Raw genomic sequence first — 18987 nt, 5'->3', positions numbered from 1 at the left:
TAAAAATCTGAGAAGTGTGATGCACATTGACAATCTTCTCCCTTTACTCTACTACCCCAAAATAAAATCTACTTCTTGTTCTACTATTGCTTAGCAGACTGGGACTATTTTATGTCATTTGGTAATTATGAATTGGAGCAAAAAAAAAAAAAGAGAGAGATAAAATCTCATGAAGTTCCTCAAAGGTTTATCAACTTACCTGCTGTTTGGAGCAGAAAGGGTTCCAACAAAATGGGGGTGCTAAATGAAATGTATGCCACAGTTTTGAAACATTGACTTTTTAAAATTGAACACCAATTATCCTCTTTCTTCCTTAGGTCATTAAAGATATTTTATAATACATTAAAGTGAAAACATATAAAACAAAAACAAAAAAAGACAAAGAAGAAGGAAGAAAAAAGTACTAAGAGTTATTCTAAGAAGTCTACTAATACAGCAGGGTAGCCTCTGTATGCATTTATTTTCAAGTAATTTTCTAATTAATTCTGCAATAAAGAAAAACAAACAAACAAAACAACTACAAGGAACACAAACAAACAATCAAACTTTGATGAAAGTTAATATTTTTCATCTAAATGCCTAATCCACCGTACAGTTGTATGTTTCAGTGTCATGTGTGAATTCTTACCTGCAGTACACCATGCCACCAAGAGGTGTCGTTGTACGCTGCATGAACAACGACAAAATACACAGTGTACCTTGCTATGTTAGCCACCAAGGGGCTCCTTTACGCTAGCTGAAAAATAACCCAAAAATTTAGAGAGGTAGAAAGTGACAGCTTGTTTTGGAAATTAATGAAAACAATCAATGTACAAAGCCCGCAGCGTTTTACTTATTTGGTTTCTGTACGTCTTTGAATTAAAACGAGGTAAGTTGTAAAATGGCGGATAGCTAACGTTAACATCTTGGTAGTTTGCTGTTGATGCCACTGTTCTTGTTCACTGAGGAGACACTTGAGAATAATGTCACCTGTAGGTGTTAATGCATAAATCCACTCCTGTAAGAATACTTTAAAAATAGCAAGGAAAAATAACTGTATCTTATGGCTTCAGATAGTTTTTATATGCTAATAGTATTGTTAGCCATTCGCTGCTAACGGTAAAGCTAGCTAAGCTTAAAAGTATTGGGATAATATTTATATATGTATGCCCAAATATTAAAGTGAACATCTGTCTTTTCAGATAGGTAGCAATGCTTATAAAGAAGTGAAGACTGTTGTCTAATGGAAAACATTGTCAATGCTGAGAGTTAATGCCTCGTATTAATAACATTGGCTCGGATTAGGCAGATCCGTCATATCCAGGTCGTACATCAGACAGAGCTGAGAGTGAGCAGGAATCACTCTCCAACCTCCCAAACATCTGCGTCTGGGATCTTCTTAAGTCGACAACAACGCTTGACAGAAATGTACTGAAATCATCCGCTAGAGTGAAGACTCAAGGTGGCGTGAAACTAGACTTTTCCTGTAGTGTGATGTTTATTTTACAACAGTAACTGTGGTAGAGGCGCTAAAATCTAGTTTACATGTCCATTTATGGGGTTTAAAATCAGCCACTCTCTGCCAGACAGAGTAATCTGTGTGCTCTCTTTGTTTGGGAGCCTAATAATGTGAAACTTCAAATATGTCCCTTTATTCAAAATACAGATTTCAGGGTTGAAGTATATCATACTAATTCATAAATAAGATTTTGCTTCTTTTTTTTTTAGCCCATCTGCAACCACAGTAATATTTGTGGTAAATATAACAGGCATTGTTACAAGGAGTGGAATGGCTGTGCTAATGTGGATTTATTTACTACTGGCCCAAATAAAAACTTTTTATGTTTATAGTTTTTTTTTTTGTTGTTGATTCAGTGATTATTAAAATTCAAGACTGTTGAGGCCAGTGTGGCCCGTCAGACAACTTATTTTTAACATTTTTGCTAAGGAAATAAAAAATAGTTAAAATACTGAGAAATATAGCATCCAGGGTTTAAAAAAAGCTCAGTTCACTTGTAGTCTTTAGGACATAACACAAGCACAAACACTATACAAATATTTCTTGGTAATTTACAGTAAGTACTTTAACTTAGATATCTAAAAGACACTGAAATTATCCGAGAAATTACTGATGTTAAGGTCTGGGGTTCATTAGTCCACATCAATTTTATTGTGTTTTTTCAAAAAATTATACATGCATTTTTCAGTAGGTAGGAAAGCCTAAATAAAGAACACAAATCAAGACCTGTCAAAACACTTAAGGCTTTTATTAATTAATTAATATTTTATCATGCCTTTTACTATTTCTTCTCATATTATAACTTTCAGGACACATTGGTATGTATATATAAAGTTGGCTTTTTAATGCCAACAGAGATTATTAAATATCTCTTTTTACATGCTGCATTTTTAGATTATGTTTATAGCACCAATAATAAAGTTAAACTAGCGACTGTTGTAAATAATTAACTGAGTTAAAGCAGAAAGATATAGTAAATTGGCAAGTTCTAAGTGTAATGGGATTTTATCATTTTATGCTCTTTGCTTATGGAAACGTTTTCACACCTTTGCATGACCCAACACTTACTTTTTTCATGGCAGGAAACAGTGACAGTGCAGTAACAGTATGTGCACTCTTTGTCTAGGACGTTTGTTCCTTCAGTGACCTGTGTTTTTGTATGTGATGTTGAGGTAGAGGAAATCTTTTCAGCAAAAGTTTGTCGGCACACAAGTAAACTACAGGAAGTGATGTTACATCCCTAAATGTGAGAGATAAGAATGATTTAAAGCTGGAGGAGGGAAGAAGATGTGTATATATTTAGGCTGACTGTGTGCTTTTAGAGCAGATCAGAACTGTGCAGAGTTCTCCTTACTCGTAAAAAAAATAGCCTGACCAATTCTGAAGACCTTCTCTTAGTCGTTTTTATTCAACTAGGCGTGGAAGTTCAGCTTTTCAAAACACAAGCAAATAGTTTAACAAAGAGGTAAAAATAAAATAATGTTGGTTTAATTTTTTTGGTTTCAGGCTGATGAATTTATAATGGTGAGAGATGAAATGAGTCAGTGCAGTACTTGAGGAAAGCACCCCCATTTGACCTTGTGGGAGATTCATTGTTTCTGTTTTGCTTCCTGCTTGTTTTTCATAATGAGAAAAAAAATAGAGCTGCATTACACACTGTAACAGCCAAGGAAGAGAAAAAGAAGAGCTTTTTTTCTCAGATGGGAAGGAGAAGGTGTGAAAACAATGGCTGCATTCCACTTGGACGAAGAACTTGCTAATATAAAACAAATTTCTGCTGAAAGTGGGAACGCATTCCGCTTGTGCGCTTTTGTATGAAGGATATTTGCTGAACATTTTCAAAAAGGAGAACTAAATTCATAAGTAACAGATTAAATTGTACACTTACTGCGATAAGTGTAAAATGCTTGAGTCAATATATATATATATAAAGGTAAAAACTTTTATGCCAGTTTGATTATCATAAATTAGAGCTTGTGAAAACAAGAAATCAAGTTTCTCAGAAAATTAGGGAGGAAGATCAATAAAAATACAAAAGTGCTGACTTAATGCCCTCTACATTTAAGGTAAAAACCACTGAAGGTCATTGGTAAAGAAGCAGGGAGTTCCCAGAAAGCTGCATCAAAAAGTATTAATGGAAAATTGAGTGGAAGGAAAACGGCTGGTAGAAAAAGATCTACACGTTTTTGGGATCTCACTGCAGCCCTGAGAGGACTGTGAGGCAAAACACAAAAAACTTTGTGCTAACGCAGAAGTCATCAAGCACCGCCACACAGAGATGTCTCCAGGATAGGGACTAGAACTGTTGCACGCCTTGCTTCAGGCTCAAACAAGGCATGTAAAATAGTTGCATAATTAATGAGTTATTGCTCCTATGTATTTTTAAATTTTCTGAGAAACTGACTTCAAGGTTTTCTTTAGCTGGAAGTCTGAATCACCCAAATAACAGAAATATATTGAAATATGTTGCTGTGTGTCATGATGGTATTTTTGTTTGAGTTACTAAACTACAAAACAAACTAAATGTTCCATTATATTCCAATTTATTAAGATGCACCAGTACTATTACAAGTCAGAATGTTTGCTGTAAAAAAATATTGTCAATTGGCGATTTTATTTTATTTTTTGGCAAAACTACAAGATTAAGTTGAATTCATCTGTTATGATGACAAGAGAAAGAAGCAGCACATTTCTCAGTTTAGGACATGAAACTAGCAAGTGTGGAGCATTTATGGATTTACGGGACTTCAAAAAAGTACCTGCTAATATTAAAACTGTTGATGTTTTTTTTCTCATTTCCCTTTTGCAAAGTCACTTTTTTTCTCCATCGCAGGAGAATAAGCACCAGTCTTATCCGTAAGAAGACTGGTGCCATATTACGAACTGAAGCGGTGCTTATTTTGTCATGTGTGTTCCACAAAGTCCTGGCAGTTTGACAGAACCACAATGCTTGGTACAAAGATAGTGAAACTAAAGTATGGAATCTAGCCGTCATTCTTCTTAATTTATCCGTTCTTTCCTTTCAGGCTTCGGTGGCATTTCTGCGCTTTACTGGAAATAATTGAGTTGTTTTTGTTCCTGCTCAGAGTAGAAATCATTCCTGTGTCACTTTCCTTTCTTACTGATATTTTGATAGAAATCATAAGCTTGTTTAAAAAAAAGTGTCATACTTTTTATTTGTTCAGTTCTGATGTAGATAAGCTAACAAAGCGAAATGTCAGGAAACACTATTAAAGCGTGTAAATTCTCCGTCATATCGTTTTTTACAGTTTAAAATCTGTGGAGTAAATACAGTGATGTTGTAAGGAAATTGTATATCCCCTCCTGTGAGAACTTCATGCAGATCAAGCTTGAAATTGAGACTAGAATGACAGAATAGAATATTTGTGCAACTTTAGTTTATTATTTTAATAATACCACATATGATCTCGTTTTATTTTTTTTTTTATTAAAACCTGCAAGAGAAGACTTGACCTAAATAGGCTTCTCAGTCCCACAATCAATGGAAATAGATGACACTATGAAAAACCTCCAAGTGTTTGAGACTGGAGCATTTTTCTGATTATTTATCTTCATAATTCATTAAAATATTTGACTAAGAAGAGAAATAATAATATGCAGTGATATAGCAATTTTGAAAATATTTGGAACACAATGTATCAAATTGAAATGCCCCAAGAGGTTATTTAAATTTAAGTCGATTTTCTTTTAAACAGATTTGACTTAATTTTTATTTTTGGCAGCAGTGTTATTTTTTTGTTTCATTTTTACATTTCTATTAAAGTAAATGTTATATGTTTTTCCTCTTTTCTGTTTAAAAGTTTGAGTATTTACAAGAATTTTGGTTTGGTGGATTTCTTTAGGTGAATAATAAATATGCTTAAGTCATAAATTAGACTTAAAAATAATTACTATTGTTTAAGATAATTATGCTAATAATTATTCTCATAATAATAGAGTAGTCTCTCGTTTGCCTCATTTATTCTTAGAATTTTTTTAATTTTTGAAGATAATCTTGCAAACTAACAGTTAAGGTATAGTTTGAATGTTCAGTGCTGTCTCTTTATGCGTAGTTTAGTGATGTTTTGCTGCATGTTTAATTTGTGTTGTTTTATTATTTTATCCCACGTCGCCCCCTGTACAGTAGATCTTATATTTCCATGTTGTGTTTTTATTGACTGTGTGTTCTGTCGTTACTCAGTGTGATTTGTTTCTGTTTGCAGGTGTGTCTGAACCGATCTCTTCTTGCCTGAGGGCCAGAGCAGACTGAGGATCTACTTCCACAGCTCCAGAAAATGTTGCAGAAATGATAGCGGCACAGGATTTGCACGCAGAGTTCCAGTTTCCCCAGTAAGCAGTAAATCACAGACGTGTTGGCGGGTGTTTATCTCATCTCTCTGATGGTAATGGATTATTTTAGTGGTGATTTAATATGTCATGTTTTTTAATACACAGAGAGTCAGAATCTCAGTTGTCTTCAGATGCAGACCTTGAGGATCCTGATGGGCGAAATGCCACAGCGGGGAGAGGCATGGTAGGTTCATCAAGCTTATCGTTAAACATTTGGGAGAACTCCTCATTTATTTATTTATTTATTTAATTTGGTTTCCTCTAACCAGATTCTCTTCTTAGTCTACTCTTTCACTGGTTGTACTCAGAGTTATCATAATTGCACCTTCATCTATCTTTAAACATTATTCTCATTCACAGGGAGCAAAAAGGGGGCGGAAGGTGCTGGGAGACAAGGTCAAAGGTGGGGGTGCAGGGAGGGTCTCTGGTGCCGGCTGGGTGAACGGCCATCATCAGGAGAACGGGACGGACAATATGAGCCTTTTCGAAGTGGTTAAAATGGGAAGGAGTGCAACACAGGTGAGTACGTTACTCTTCTTTTTATACCTGGGTAGCAATAGCTGCGTTTCCATTACGAATATGCGCAAATCGTTTTTGACACTCAGCTAATGTCAGATTTTGCCATTGTGATGTTTCCATTAAATAAGAAGTAAGAAAAATCACACATGAATAAGCGATTACGTGAGAAATATTTATATTTTAGCTAGAATCACTAGGGGATGATTCTAGCGCTCATCACCATCATGAGCCATCGGAAAAGACGTTGACGGCAAGTTCCTTATATTTGGAAGTGGCTACGTACGCAGTGTTTTGAGGAAATTGTAGTTAGCAATTTTACAGAAGAGCTAAAGATTCAGCTCAAAGTTCATAGTTCATGCTGAATCTATGAACTTTTCTGATGAACTTGAGAGCTCTAGTGGAGCCAAACTGTCATAATGCAAAATAAATGTTTCCATTGCAGTTTTGCAAAATACGCAAATTTCAGTCCAGCTGGAAAACCACTTCATACTTGCTCAAAAAACTTTTTTGTTGAAAAATGTGAGCTTTTTTGAAATTTCAAAAGTCCATTTTGTGGAGTTTCATGGTAAATGGAAACGCCGCTTCCGTCGGTGTAAAATATTGAAGGCTAATAGTCCCAACATTCATTGAATGGGTCATATTTATTAAAAGCTAAATCAACTCCCATTCTTGCAGGTTATTTCTACTTCAGTTTGTATTTGTGTGTATTATATGAGTAACTTATGTTGTAAGTTGCTGTTCTGATGTTCATTTAGTCTGTTGTTGATGAGTGGATTGAGGCCTACAAGCAAGACAGAGATGTGGCGCTTTTGGAGTTAATCAACTTCTTCATCCAGTGCTCGGGGTGTAAAGGTACCTGTCAGACACGATGTTGGCAGAAAGCATTTATTTTTGCAAAGATTGGCTGAAACTGTTCGATTTCTTTGTGCAGGTGCTGTGAGTGAAGAAATGTTCAGACATATGCAGAATTCTGAAATCATCAGGAAAATGACGGAGGAATTCGATGAGGTGAAGTACACCGTGTCTGTGGTTTGGTTTGTCTGGAACGACCCTTATAAACATCTCAAATATTTTTTGTATGATTCTCCTGTCCTCGGTCTGATTGACTCTCTGGTCACCAAACAGGACAGCGGCGACTATCCTTTAACACTCTCAGGGCCACAGTGGAAAAGATTCCGGATAAATTTCTGCGACTTCATTGCTGTCCTCGTGCGTCAGTGCCAGTACAGCATCATATATGATGAGTATATGATGGACACGGTCATCTCTCTGCTCACTGGCCTGTCTGACTCGCAGGTCAGGGCATTTAGACACACAAGCACACTAGCAGGTCAGTTTCTATCTGTTGTCTGCTTATTAACGTTGTTTACGTCTTCATGGCGATGTGTCTTCGGACTTGGGTTTGAGCTCCGCTGTGTTCCCCAGCCATGAAGTTGATGACTGCCCTGGTGAACGTCGCTTTGAACCTGAGCATCAACATGGACAACACTCAGAGACAGTACGAGGCAGAACGGAACAAAGTCATTGCAAAAAGGGCCAATGATAGGTTGGAGCTGTTGTTACAAAAGCGAAAAGAGGTAAGAGAGAAATCTTGCAGAAGTTTTCTTTTCCCCATTTATCATTTTAAAACCACTTTCTCCTGTATTTATGGCTGAATGTCTGGCAATTTTTTCTATCAGTGTTGCACTTATTCTGATTTGTATTTTGGTCTGGACTCTGATTCAACCTCACTGATCACACACATAATGCAAATGTTCACCAAACTTTTCAGAATTTTATCGGTAAATGTTACGACCCAGCTCAGCCAGGGGGAAGGAGAAGTAACATTAAAGAAACCTGGATGTTAAAGGTTTATCAGTTTGGGGTTTATTGTTTGGGTTTAACAAAATAAAAATGTAAAAAAAAACAAAAAACAACTACAATCAAAAGTTAGGGTTTTATAACCAAAAATACAAAATAAAACAAAATCCACAAAACAACTTGAATGAGGGTAAAGGTTTAGGTGTAAATAGATTATTTTATCATTTAAACATTGCTTCATGTTTATTTTTCAGCTCCAGGAAAATCAAGATGATATTGAAAACATGATGAATGCGATTTTCAAAGGAGTCTTTGTTCACAGATATCGGTACGTAAAATGGTTTAATGATTTGACTTGCAAGGCTGTAAGACTTGATGATGAATCTCAGTTGAGTCTCAGGTTCAGATCTCGCATTTCATATTTATTGCACTTTTGCTCCATCTAGTGGAAAACTGGTGCCACCACAAAATGTCGTCTGAAATTTTTGTTCAGTGTCTTTTTCTTAAGGGAGTAATGATGACTTTCTGTAAAAATATTTCAGGGTAATATTAGGCCTCACTCTTTATGCTTTCATCTTTTCCAGTGATGCCATTGCTGAAATTCGAGCTATTTGTATTGAGGAGATTGGAGTGTGGATGAAGCTGTACAGTGATGCCTTCCTCAATGACAGCTACTTGAAGTATGTTGGCTGGACAATGCACGACAAGGTGAGTTTTTTTTTTTCACATATTTTTTGAGAGCTTCTATTAATTTAGTGGTGATACTGTAGGAGAGGTTTAAAAGTTAAGTTTTTTTAATGATTCAATAGTAACTTCTGGAGAGCTTCAGTAATTTTTATTCTACAAGAATAAGCAACTTTTTGGCTATCTTCACAACATCTGCATCTTTTGCTAAATTTAATCTGTTCCAAAATGCTTTCTTTGGACATGATTAGGAGAAATTGTGAAGGAAAGGTTTCACATTCAAAGAAAATTCAATTTCATAATTTAAATGTTTTAAAATATAAATATTGAATAAATAATGCATGTATAATTTTTTACATTTCTCAACAATGTATTTAATGCACAATTTATTTCAAATAATTCATTAAAAAAATTCCTATATTATTAGATTTTTTTTACTATCTGTATTATGAGATTTTTTTTTTTCAGATCACAGAAATGTTCATATGATATTTCTTTTTTACTTATTGGTGGATGACTCTGTGACCCTTTACAGCACAGGTTCTCAAACGTTAAGCAGTGCTGTTTATCACTTGTTATTCATAAAGAAAGTTGACGATCTTTCTGCCATACATCACATATTTGAAGTATCATGGGTGTAATTTCAGCAAGGTGAGGTGCGACTGAAGTGCCTGACCGCCCTGCAGGGGTTGTTCTACAGCAGAGAGCTTGGCTCCCGCCTCGAACTCTTCACCAGTCGCTTTAAGGTAGGCCAGCAGCAGGGTTGACTTGTTGCTTAGCATCACACATCTTTAATTCATACCATTTTTAATTAGTAATTAACCATATTTGGACGCCTAATCACAGCAAAGTACCTTGCTTTAACTTTTTAACACACAAATCTAAAGTGTATCAGAAATCAGGTACTTAACACTGATGGTTTCTTTCTGACAGGACCGCATTGTGTCTATGACTCTGGACAAAGAATACGACGTTGCAGTGCAAGCTATTAAGCTCCTGACGCTTATTTTACAGTAAGTACTGCTCTGTTTATTCTATTTTCTCTTTATGACTGGGTAATTCCTGAACATACAAATGGAAGTCACTGTGGTAGATTAATATTTCTACAGATTCAAACATTAATGTTTAAGCACAAACTAAGGAAAATAACATCTATAGTGTATGACTTATAGACGTAGTAGCGTAAATCTATCATTTCTTTTGCTATATTAGCAGGAATATGTCATAGAACATCAAATAAATCAGGCACAAATTGACAAAGCTGGTTATATTCGCACTGCCAACAGGAGCAGTGATGAGGTTCTGACAGCAGAGGACTGTGAGAGTGTGTATCACCTGGTTTACTCAGCGCATCGACCCATCGCTGTTTCTGCAGGAGAATTTCTGTTTAAAAAGTAAGTAATGTGCTGCAGTGATAAGACTGGGAGAAAAATTATATGATGGGTTGTATTCTATCAATAGCCTTATTGATGGACTAAAGTCTGATTGAGACTAATGAATCAAAGATTCAGCTGTTCAGAAATAAGAAGGACTCACAGGAATATTACAACATTTCTTTTTATTGGCTTGATGGTCCCTTTATGTTTCTTCTTTGTGGAAGATTTGGATGGATTTCTTTGCAACATAGAAGACAGTCGTACTGCGCTATTCTGAAAATAATTCTTATTCAATATGCAGACAGCTAACATATTGAAGTCTCTCACTGGTCATTCCAAAACATTAATGTTACTTCCGGTCAGAATAAATATGTTGGTCAAATAAAAATATTATTCTACATCTAAACATTCCAAGGGTTTGAGTAATTTGAGGAAATGTTTTACATTTCATGTTTGTCCCATGTCAGAACATAACATTACCAATCCCTCTATAGATTTCACCCTGCACTGTTTTATTACTTATTTATAGCAGCTTTTGTCTAACACTGATTAAAGGCTCTTCAGCCATCAAGGTCCAGAGGATGAAGGTCTACCAAGGAGGGGCAGGCAGAGCCTCAACGGCAGCCTTATCAAGACAACTGTCTTCTTCTTCTTGGAGAGTGAGGTAACCAAGTCTTTGAGGCTTCGCTTTTTTTGTATTTTTTTTAATGCATTTTTAACTCTAATCTTAAGATTTCATCGTAAATGTATTTTCAGTTTTATACATTTATTCGCTTTGCTGTATGAATTTTTAAAGACTGTGTTGTCCTTGTAGTGTTGCGTTGTGTTCAGTTTAACAGGAAATCTGATTTTTCATTAGCTCCATGAACATGGGGCTTATTTGGTGGACAGCCTGTGGGAGTGTGCGTCAGAGCTGCTGAAGGACTGGGAAACCATGATTAGCTTGTTGCTGGATGAACCCATGCCGGGAGAGGAGGGTAAGGACATGAACATTGAAGCAGATATAAAAGTAAATGGAAAGAATGAATCATTTCATATCAGATATATTCTTTTTCTTGTTAGCCCTCACTGATCGACAAGAGACGGCTCTGGTTGAGATCATGCTCTCTGCCATTCGACAGGCTTGTGAATGTCATCCTCCAGTAGGCAGAGGCTCAGGAAAGAGGGTGAGAGGCGTATTGTTTGATAAATCAATAATAAAACATGATTTCGGAATTATGTCATGTTGGTAATTGGGTGACCACTTGTGCATTAGGTCTTGACTGCAAAAGAAAAGAAAACTCAGCTGGACGATCGGACACGAACCACAGAGATGTTTGCAGTTGCACTACCTCTGTTATTAGCAAAGGTGACAGCAGATTATAGCCTTTTCAGAGTTGATTTATTTTTTAAAAGTTTAATATAAACCAACATCTTTGGTTTTCTTGTCTCAGTACTGTGTGGACATTGATAAGGTGACCAGTTTACTCCAAATACCAAAATACTTCGATCTTGACATCTACACCACCGGCCGGTTAGAAAAGGTTTGTGAGGTTTCACTTGCTTAAAGATTTTTTTAATACAACTCTTACTCGAGGTCTAGATTTTGTTCAGTGCCAAATAAATCATCTCTCTCAATTCAGCATATGGATGCCTTGCTGCGCCAAATCTGGGAGGTTGTGGATAAACACACAGACACTGAAGTGCTGGAGGCCTGCTCCACAACCTACCACTACCTGTGCAACGAGGAATTCACCATCTTCAACCGCGTGGACATCGCCCGGTCACAGCTTCTAGATGAGCTGGTAGACAAATTCAACAGACTTCTGGAGGACTTCCTGCAAGAGGTAGGTTTGAATTAGGTGGGGACTGTTTGCTTTTATTCCTTTACAAATGTTCTTAGGCAAAGATCTGAAGGGATCTCATCTGTGGTTCATTCAGGGGGAAGAACCAGATGAGGATGACGCCTACCAAGTTCTATCAACACTTAAGAAAATCACTGCTTTTCACAAGTAAAAATAATCTCTCATTGGCATTTAAGTTATAAGTTGGGGTTCTTGAATTTACAGAATGTTATTTTATGACAACCTATTGTGTAATTACTTCTATTCGCATTTGTTTTCTTTTTACTTAACCAGTGCACACGATCTTTCCAAGTGGGATCTGTTCACCAGCAACTACAGCCTCCTCAGCACAGGTTTGCAGAATGGAGACATGCCTGAACAGGTATTGCAGCACTAACGGGTCATCTGTAATGTCACAAACTTTCCTAAAATCCTAAACAAACAGATTTTATCAGTATTTCGGATCACTTTTGCAGTATGAAAATCTGATACACAGAATTGAACTTGTGAGCATTTGATTTTTCTGTTTACACACCGCTTCTTGTCAACTTTTGTCTCAACAGATTGTGATTCATGCAATGCAGTGCACACATTACATAGTCTTGTGGCACCTTGCTAAGGTTTCAGAAGGCAGTTCAATAAAGGTATTTATCATTAAACTTGTTGGGTTATTTAGCGAAATGATTGATTTTAAGATTTACATGATAGATCTGGTACAGTCTGACTGAACATCTATCTGCTTCTTTTAGGGGGATTTGGTGACTCTGAGAAAACAGATGAGAACTTTCTGCTTAATATGCCAGCGTTACCTAAGCAGCATCAACACAGCCGTTAAAGAGCAGGTGGGATGACGATGGAACCGCCTTTCTTTTCCTGCAGCTCGAAATGCAGTCGGTTCATACTTATAAACGATTGCTGCGTCTATTCTAGGCTTTCACAATACTGTGTGACGTGTTGCTGATCTTCAGTCACCAAATCATGTCGTCAGGCCGGGAACATCTGGAGAATCTGGTCTATGTGCCAGATTCCTCTCTGCAAGCGGAACTGCTCACCTTCATCTTGTATCAAGTTTTTATCGATCAGGACGATGACAGCAACAGCACGGGTTGGAACTTGTGCCAGGTTTTTTCTTGTTTTGCTTCAAATATCTTAAAATTGTTTCATGCGTTTTGTTTGTTTTTATTTTATTTTTTTCCAGATGGACAACAAGATGATGAGGCCAGTAAAATCGAGGCTCTGCACAAACGAAGAAACCTTCTTGCAGCCTATTGCAAATTAATTATATACAACGTTGTTGAAATGAATACTGGAGCCGATATATTTAAACAGTACATGAGAGTAGGTGCATATATGGCAAAAGATTTATTATATGTGCAGTTTTCTACAGTTATTTTAATTATCTTTATTTTTTATTCCTCAGTATTACAATGACTACGGTGATATCATCAAAGAAACAATGAGTAAAACGAGACAAATTGACAAAATCCAGTGTGCAAAGACGCTCATATTGAGTCTGCAAAAGGTAAAGTTTCTTACAGAGACTTATTCCAAACCCTCCTTCCTGCTACAATTTATAGTTCTAGATAGATTATAGCTCAAGATGATATAGATTCTTAAACAGAGTCACTGCTAAACCTGCTTCTCCCAGATTTCGTTGTGTGTTGCTGTCATCTAACTGTCTAGTTTTCCATTTGTTAAACAACTCAGTAAACACGATAAAATTGATTTATGTAATACTTTTCTCAAGTAAAAAGGAAGTTTCAGCAATTTAACAAATTACAGAAGTAAGAGTTTGCTGTGTGAGACAGCTCACCACGTTTCAGGAACTGGAGTTTCTGTCAGAAGCTCAACTTTCCTGGAAAATAAACCAATGTATCACTAAAAAAATAAAACTCCTACATATCTTCTAAGATTGGAAAACACCTAAAACACCCGTAGAACCCAGTTAAGATTACCACACAGTCAAAATTATATCATTTTTTGTAGCTAGTGCGTTAGCCTGTTGAATCTAATAAAGTATGTTCTCTTGCTATTTTGTGTTTTTATTCCAGTTATTCAATGAGATGATGTCTGAACTTGGCTTCAACTTTGACCGCTCATCGTCAGCTTTCTGTGGAATCAAAGAACTGGCTCGACGCTTCTCTCTAACCTTTGGTTTGGACCAGTTGAAGACTAGAGAGGCCATTGCAATGTTACATAAGTGAGTACCTGTGCTGAGAAACATTTCCAACAGTGTGTCTTTTAATAAGTGGAAAATATTATTTGTTTTAGGGACGGCATTGAGTTTGCATTTAAAGAACCCAGTCCTCAAGGAGAAGGGGGTCCGCCACTTAATCTGCCATTTTTGGATATCCTCAGTGAGTTCTCAAGCAAACTCATTCGACAAGACAAGAGGACAGTGTAAGTTTCTGGCCTGATGTATTATTTCTGATGAGTTCTGAAAAGACTCTAACGTTGTGTTGTCATTCTGAACTCTGCAGTCACATGTACCTGGAGCGATTCATGACGTTTCAAATGGCCCTCCAGAGAGACGACTGCTGGCTGCCCCTCATCTCATACAGGAATTCGCTGCAGGCCGGGATGGACGACGACACCATGTCTGTCATCAGTGGGATCAGCAGTCGGGGGTCCGTTCGAAGCAAGAAGTCCAAACAATCCGCTGTAAGCAAAAGAAAACTGCCCGAAGGTGAGTTTTATTAAAATTATTTATTACTGCACTTGCATTTGTAAAAAAAATAAATAAAAAAAATACCACATTTCATTCCATTTGTGTTTTATTAGGATTTTACGTTATAGGCCAACACTGAGTAGTGCAGAATTGTCAAGTTAAAAGTTCTGAAATGTTCGATTCACCTTTGTATTTATCTGTGAATTCTAGAGTTTGCAGAACAACCTTTCACTGTAACCTCAGCTGCTGCTTTTTTATGTCTCCAGAAACTGAGATTTTTGCTCATCCTTTGCAAAATAACTCAGGTTGATTTAAATGTTCTTAGACAGATTCTACTTTGGATATAGGTCTGGACTTTAACTAGGCTATTCTAACAAGTTTTGATCTAAAGTACCCAGCTTTAGATCTGGCTGTATGTTTAGGGTTGTTGGGCTGATAGAAAAGGAACCTGTGCACCAACATCAAGTTGTTCCTCTTTTTTTGTTGTTATAGGAATGAACTGTATTTAGCTCCATCTTTCTTCAAATCAACTCTAATCATCGTCCTTTTCCCCACAGCATAATGCTGCCACCAACGTGTTTTGCACTAGGGATGTTAATATATCGTCTTCTTGCAGAAGAGAACAGCAGCAGCAGCTTTGACGGAGTCTGGATGAATCGTGAGCAGAGTGTGCCCACGCCGGTCATGATGCACTCGCCCCACCTCACTTCCACTGTGCTGAGGGATCCAAAGAGGATGAGGCCGGAGGACGGCTATGCCACCACGTTCTCCATGCCAGCAGAGCAGCACCTTCATCAAGCGCTCCCTCCTCAACCGCTGCCTCATCACCAACACCAGGCTGCCATAGATTACAAGTACAAAACTTCTCTTTAAGTTTTGTACTTGCACAAAAACAGCTGCAGGTTTTGATTAAGACCTGCAGCTGTTTTTTTTTTTTTTTATTGGAGTGTGCTGTACTTCTTGAATTGTTTGAAATAACTTATGAATGAAATAATATTTACCAAACCTTGTCTCCTAGCACCCAGGTGACCTGGATGCTGACGCAGAGGCAACAGGCTGAAGCCCGTCAGCACCAGGAGCGGATTAGCATGCACTACGCTAAGATGAGGAACCACACGCAGCAAGCAATGTGAGCCAGCTCTTGCTTTTGGAGACCTTTTTTCTCTTTCTCTGTGACAAAAAAAAACCAGGCTAAATCTCATTGCTGATTTCGTTTGTGTTTTCCACAGTCGCCGAGGATCCGGATTAATGGAGGATGATGAGGAACCGATAGTGGAGGACGTGATGATGTCATCAGAGGATCGCTTGGAAGATATCAATGAGGGCATGGATTTTAATACGATGGAGATCGATTTGGTAATTTGTAAAATGTTGATGCAACTTAGCTGATTTTTTTGAGCAGCATAGTGTTCAGCTAAAACAGCATTTCTGTCCCCAGTTTCTTGTACGTTGAGATTTGTTTTCTAACTGAGCTGTTGCTTCTCAGCCTGCATCTAAGAATCGAAGAGAAAGAAATGAACTAAAGCCAGATTACTTTGATCCGTCTTCCATTATGGATAATTCGGTAAGAATAATTTCTGTATTATGCTTGTACAGTAGTACATTTATTTTGAATGATCCATTAAATATGCTTTTATTGACTCATTGAATCTGATTGCTCTCCTGTTGCATTTTGAGATTAACTAATATTATTGGTGCATTGCTGCGAGATTTGAGTAGCAGTTGCGTAAAACATCAAGCAAAGCAATTTTGTCACCGTTTCATATATGTGGTGTGTCTAAGTTCTGATGCATGTGCTGCAGAATAGTTTTTAGCTGGGAAATAAACAAACGTAAACTAACCAGTTAAATTTTTGTTTACGATGTTCATGCACCCACCCACATACTTAAATACCAAAATGAAACTGTTGTTTCTTTTACTATAATTAAGTCTAACTCTACCTTTGTCTGTTTTTAGGTTCTTAATGTTTCAATGTTCTAACACGAACTGGATCAAAGACAATGCATCATGAAAATCCTCTTCTTGGAAGAAGAAATGACCGTTCTCTGTGAAATCTTTGAAAGGAAAAGGTTGAAATGAACTATTACAATGGTCTTTTGAGACTCCAGTATTTGCCTCTTTAACACTTAAAGACTTGGAGGGAGAGCCTTGTGTTAAATCATCCTGCTGTTTTCAAACACTATTGTTGGTCAGGCTGCAGAGAAACACGATTCTGTTTCAGTACCTGATCTCTAGAAGAAACCTTTAGAGGGGGGTACATGTGGTCGGTGTGTGCAGGCTTAATTTCAGACGTTTAATGTTTATCATTTTCCCTTTTCTTGCATTTGGTATATAAAGAGTTGTCTAATGTAAATACAAAGTGGCCAACAATCAGGAGAGGTGAACACAATTTCATTAACATTAGACAGATTTCTGGATGAAAACTACTATTCTCATGATTTTGGTGTTCAGTGATTGTCTGAGAGACTTTAATAAGAACAGATTTTTTTTAAAGACAGGGCGTCTCATCTTTCTTATAGCTGTTACTTACAGGATTGATTCCAGGTTAATCTAAAGACAAACTTGCCAAATATATGAACATAGAGTAGTTTCAGGATGACAGGACTTACACGGCCACGAAATGAAATAATGCAGTTAGTGCTATTGTGTTCACTTCTTGTACTGGTGAACTGTAGATTTTGGCATGGCATGTAGCCATATATTCAGATCTGTACGCAGTAAATTATAACGTGAACTAGCTTGTCATACTGTTCAAAGGCCTTGCCACACGTGGAATACGTTTCCAGATTTCTTTGTGATGGTATTTTTAAGGAAAGTGTTCTGCTTTTATACCCTATAGATAACTTTGATTTATAGATATTTTGTATTGACAATCAAGTGTAAATTAATGGTTTATAATCATGCTATTTCACCTAGAATCATAAGTAATCTTTTTTAATTGAAATAGAATGGTGTTACTATAGATATGGCCAGTTGGTTCTGTTTTTTTTTCTTCTCTCTATAATGAATGCGTGCAAAAGGTATGTATTACTTAAATGTAGTTCTAAATCAAATGGATGGTTGATTCTAGAAATGTTTTTTAGAATTGGAAACCTTCACAGTTCCATCAATGAAATCTTGACCCACCGTAACATTTAATCTTTCCTATAGCCTGTTTTTACATTGTACAGTAACTAATATCTACTATTACTCATGCCATATATTTACATTTTTGTTAAAAAAACAAGAATACAAAAAATGCATAAGAAAGTTGGGTGGTGTTTGTTATTTTTTTAATTCCAGTATACAGTTGTGCAGAGGATTTTTATACATTTTGGTTTTTCACTGTTGATATTAAGAAATTATGCTCAATTACTAAGGATCAGAATACTTTAGTAAGCTATGATAGTGTCTGGATTGTAAATTGTACAATTACAAAGGTGTAATATATTGTGAGTGTGTGCGTTTATATGTGCACTTTCCTCGTGTGAAATTTTATGTAGCGGTTAAAGTAAAACAATGTTACTCCGACACTAACCCACTAATTTTTTAAGTATGCATTCACAGTTGTTTTGTTTGTTGTTCAGTGGGTTGTTGTGCTAATTCTTTTTTTTCTGTACTGGCCTGGCTGGCAAATTCTACCTTTATAGATGACAATATATACGCATATTGTAGCTAGACGCAAATCCCTAATTTCTCTGAACTGAAGACGGATATCTTGGTCATATACAATAAGTATTCATATTGGGGAAATAGGAATGGTACACCCTCTATTTAAAGCATTTCATTTTATGTCGTTTAGGTTTTGCATTGAACTGCTGAACATCTGAATACATCTGTATGTTTATACATATTTAAATATTTGCATATATTAAATTTGTGGGAGGAGGTTCTATTTACAAAGTGCCCATTGCATCTTTTAATATTTGTATTTATGTTTGGAGATGTAACACAACCAAATAAATCCTTTAAAACTGTGTGATGATGATTGTGATGCAAGTCTGGAAACTGTCCTATTTTGAGACATTTTTATTTAGTTGTCAAATGGTAAAAATTTATTTTCCATCAAAATTACAATCCAGGCGATTTGTCTTGGATGTTGGAGCTGGGATGTGGGAGTTAATTCAAATCTAAGTGAAGCTTCTTCTAGTTGTAATTTGGATAATCAGTGTAATTTGCAAGGCAAGGTGATAACAAATTTCTCTAAAGGAGCCTGTTTACAAATTAAGATTGTACAGCACTATACGTGGCACTGGTTGAGAACAAAACCGGTAGAAGTGCTAATATACT

The 18987-nt window shown here is 36.6% G+C and overlaps 1 protein-coding gene across 2 annotated transcripts; it reads left to right on the top strand.

Annotated features, from left to right (window-relative positions):
• Nucleotides 1-667: 667 nt before the first annotated feature.
• Nucleotides 668-18676, top strand: stag2a (STAG2 cohesin complex component a). 2 transcript variants are annotated; one of them, XM_028031782.1, is made up of 34 exons: nucleotides 668-868; nucleotides 5722-5848; nucleotides 5954-6032; nucleotides 6209-6367; nucleotides 7123-7219; nucleotides 7299-7375; nucleotides 7493-7697; nucleotides 7793-7944; nucleotides 8422-8495; nucleotides 8752-8875; nucleotides 9499-9597; nucleotides 9785-9864; nucleotides 10138-10245; nucleotides 10792-10891; nucleotides 11087-11204; nucleotides 11290-11393; nucleotides 11483-11575; nucleotides 11661-11750; nucleotides 11850-12053; nucleotides 12148-12218; nucleotides 12345-12432; nucleotides 12614-12694; nucleotides 12800-12892; nucleotides 12981-13155; nucleotides 13249-13388; nucleotides 13471-13572; nucleotides 14102-14250; nucleotides 14322-14450; nucleotides 14531-14736; nucleotides 15335-15572; nucleotides 15737-15847; nucleotides 15948-16074; nucleotides 16205-16282; nucleotides 16675-18676. In XM_028031782.1, the coding sequence occupies exons 2-34, from the start codon at nucleotides 5805-5807 to the stop codon at nucleotides 16696-16698; spliced, it is 3819 nt and encodes a 1272-aa protein (XP_027887583.1). In that variant the 5' UTR covers nucleotides 668-868; nucleotides 5722-5804; the 3' UTR covers nucleotides 16699-18676. The 2 variants fall into 2 exon arrangements, with proteins under 2 accessions (XP_027887583.1, XP_027887582.1); XM_028031781.1 differs by having other exon boundaries at nucleotides 10783-10891.
• Nucleotides 18677-18987: the final 311 nt, after the last annotated feature.

The sequence above is a fragment of the Xiphophorus couchianus genome, chromosome 11 (genome assembly GCF_001444195.1).
Source record: "Xiphophorus couchianus chromosome 11, X_couchianus-1.0, whole genome shotgun sequence".
NCBI classification, from domain to species: domain Eukaryota; kingdom Metazoa; phylum Chordata; class Actinopteri; order Cyprinodontiformes; family Poeciliidae; genus Xiphophorus; species Xiphophorus couchianus.
This window is presented reverse-complemented; position numbering and strand designations above follow the sequence as displayed.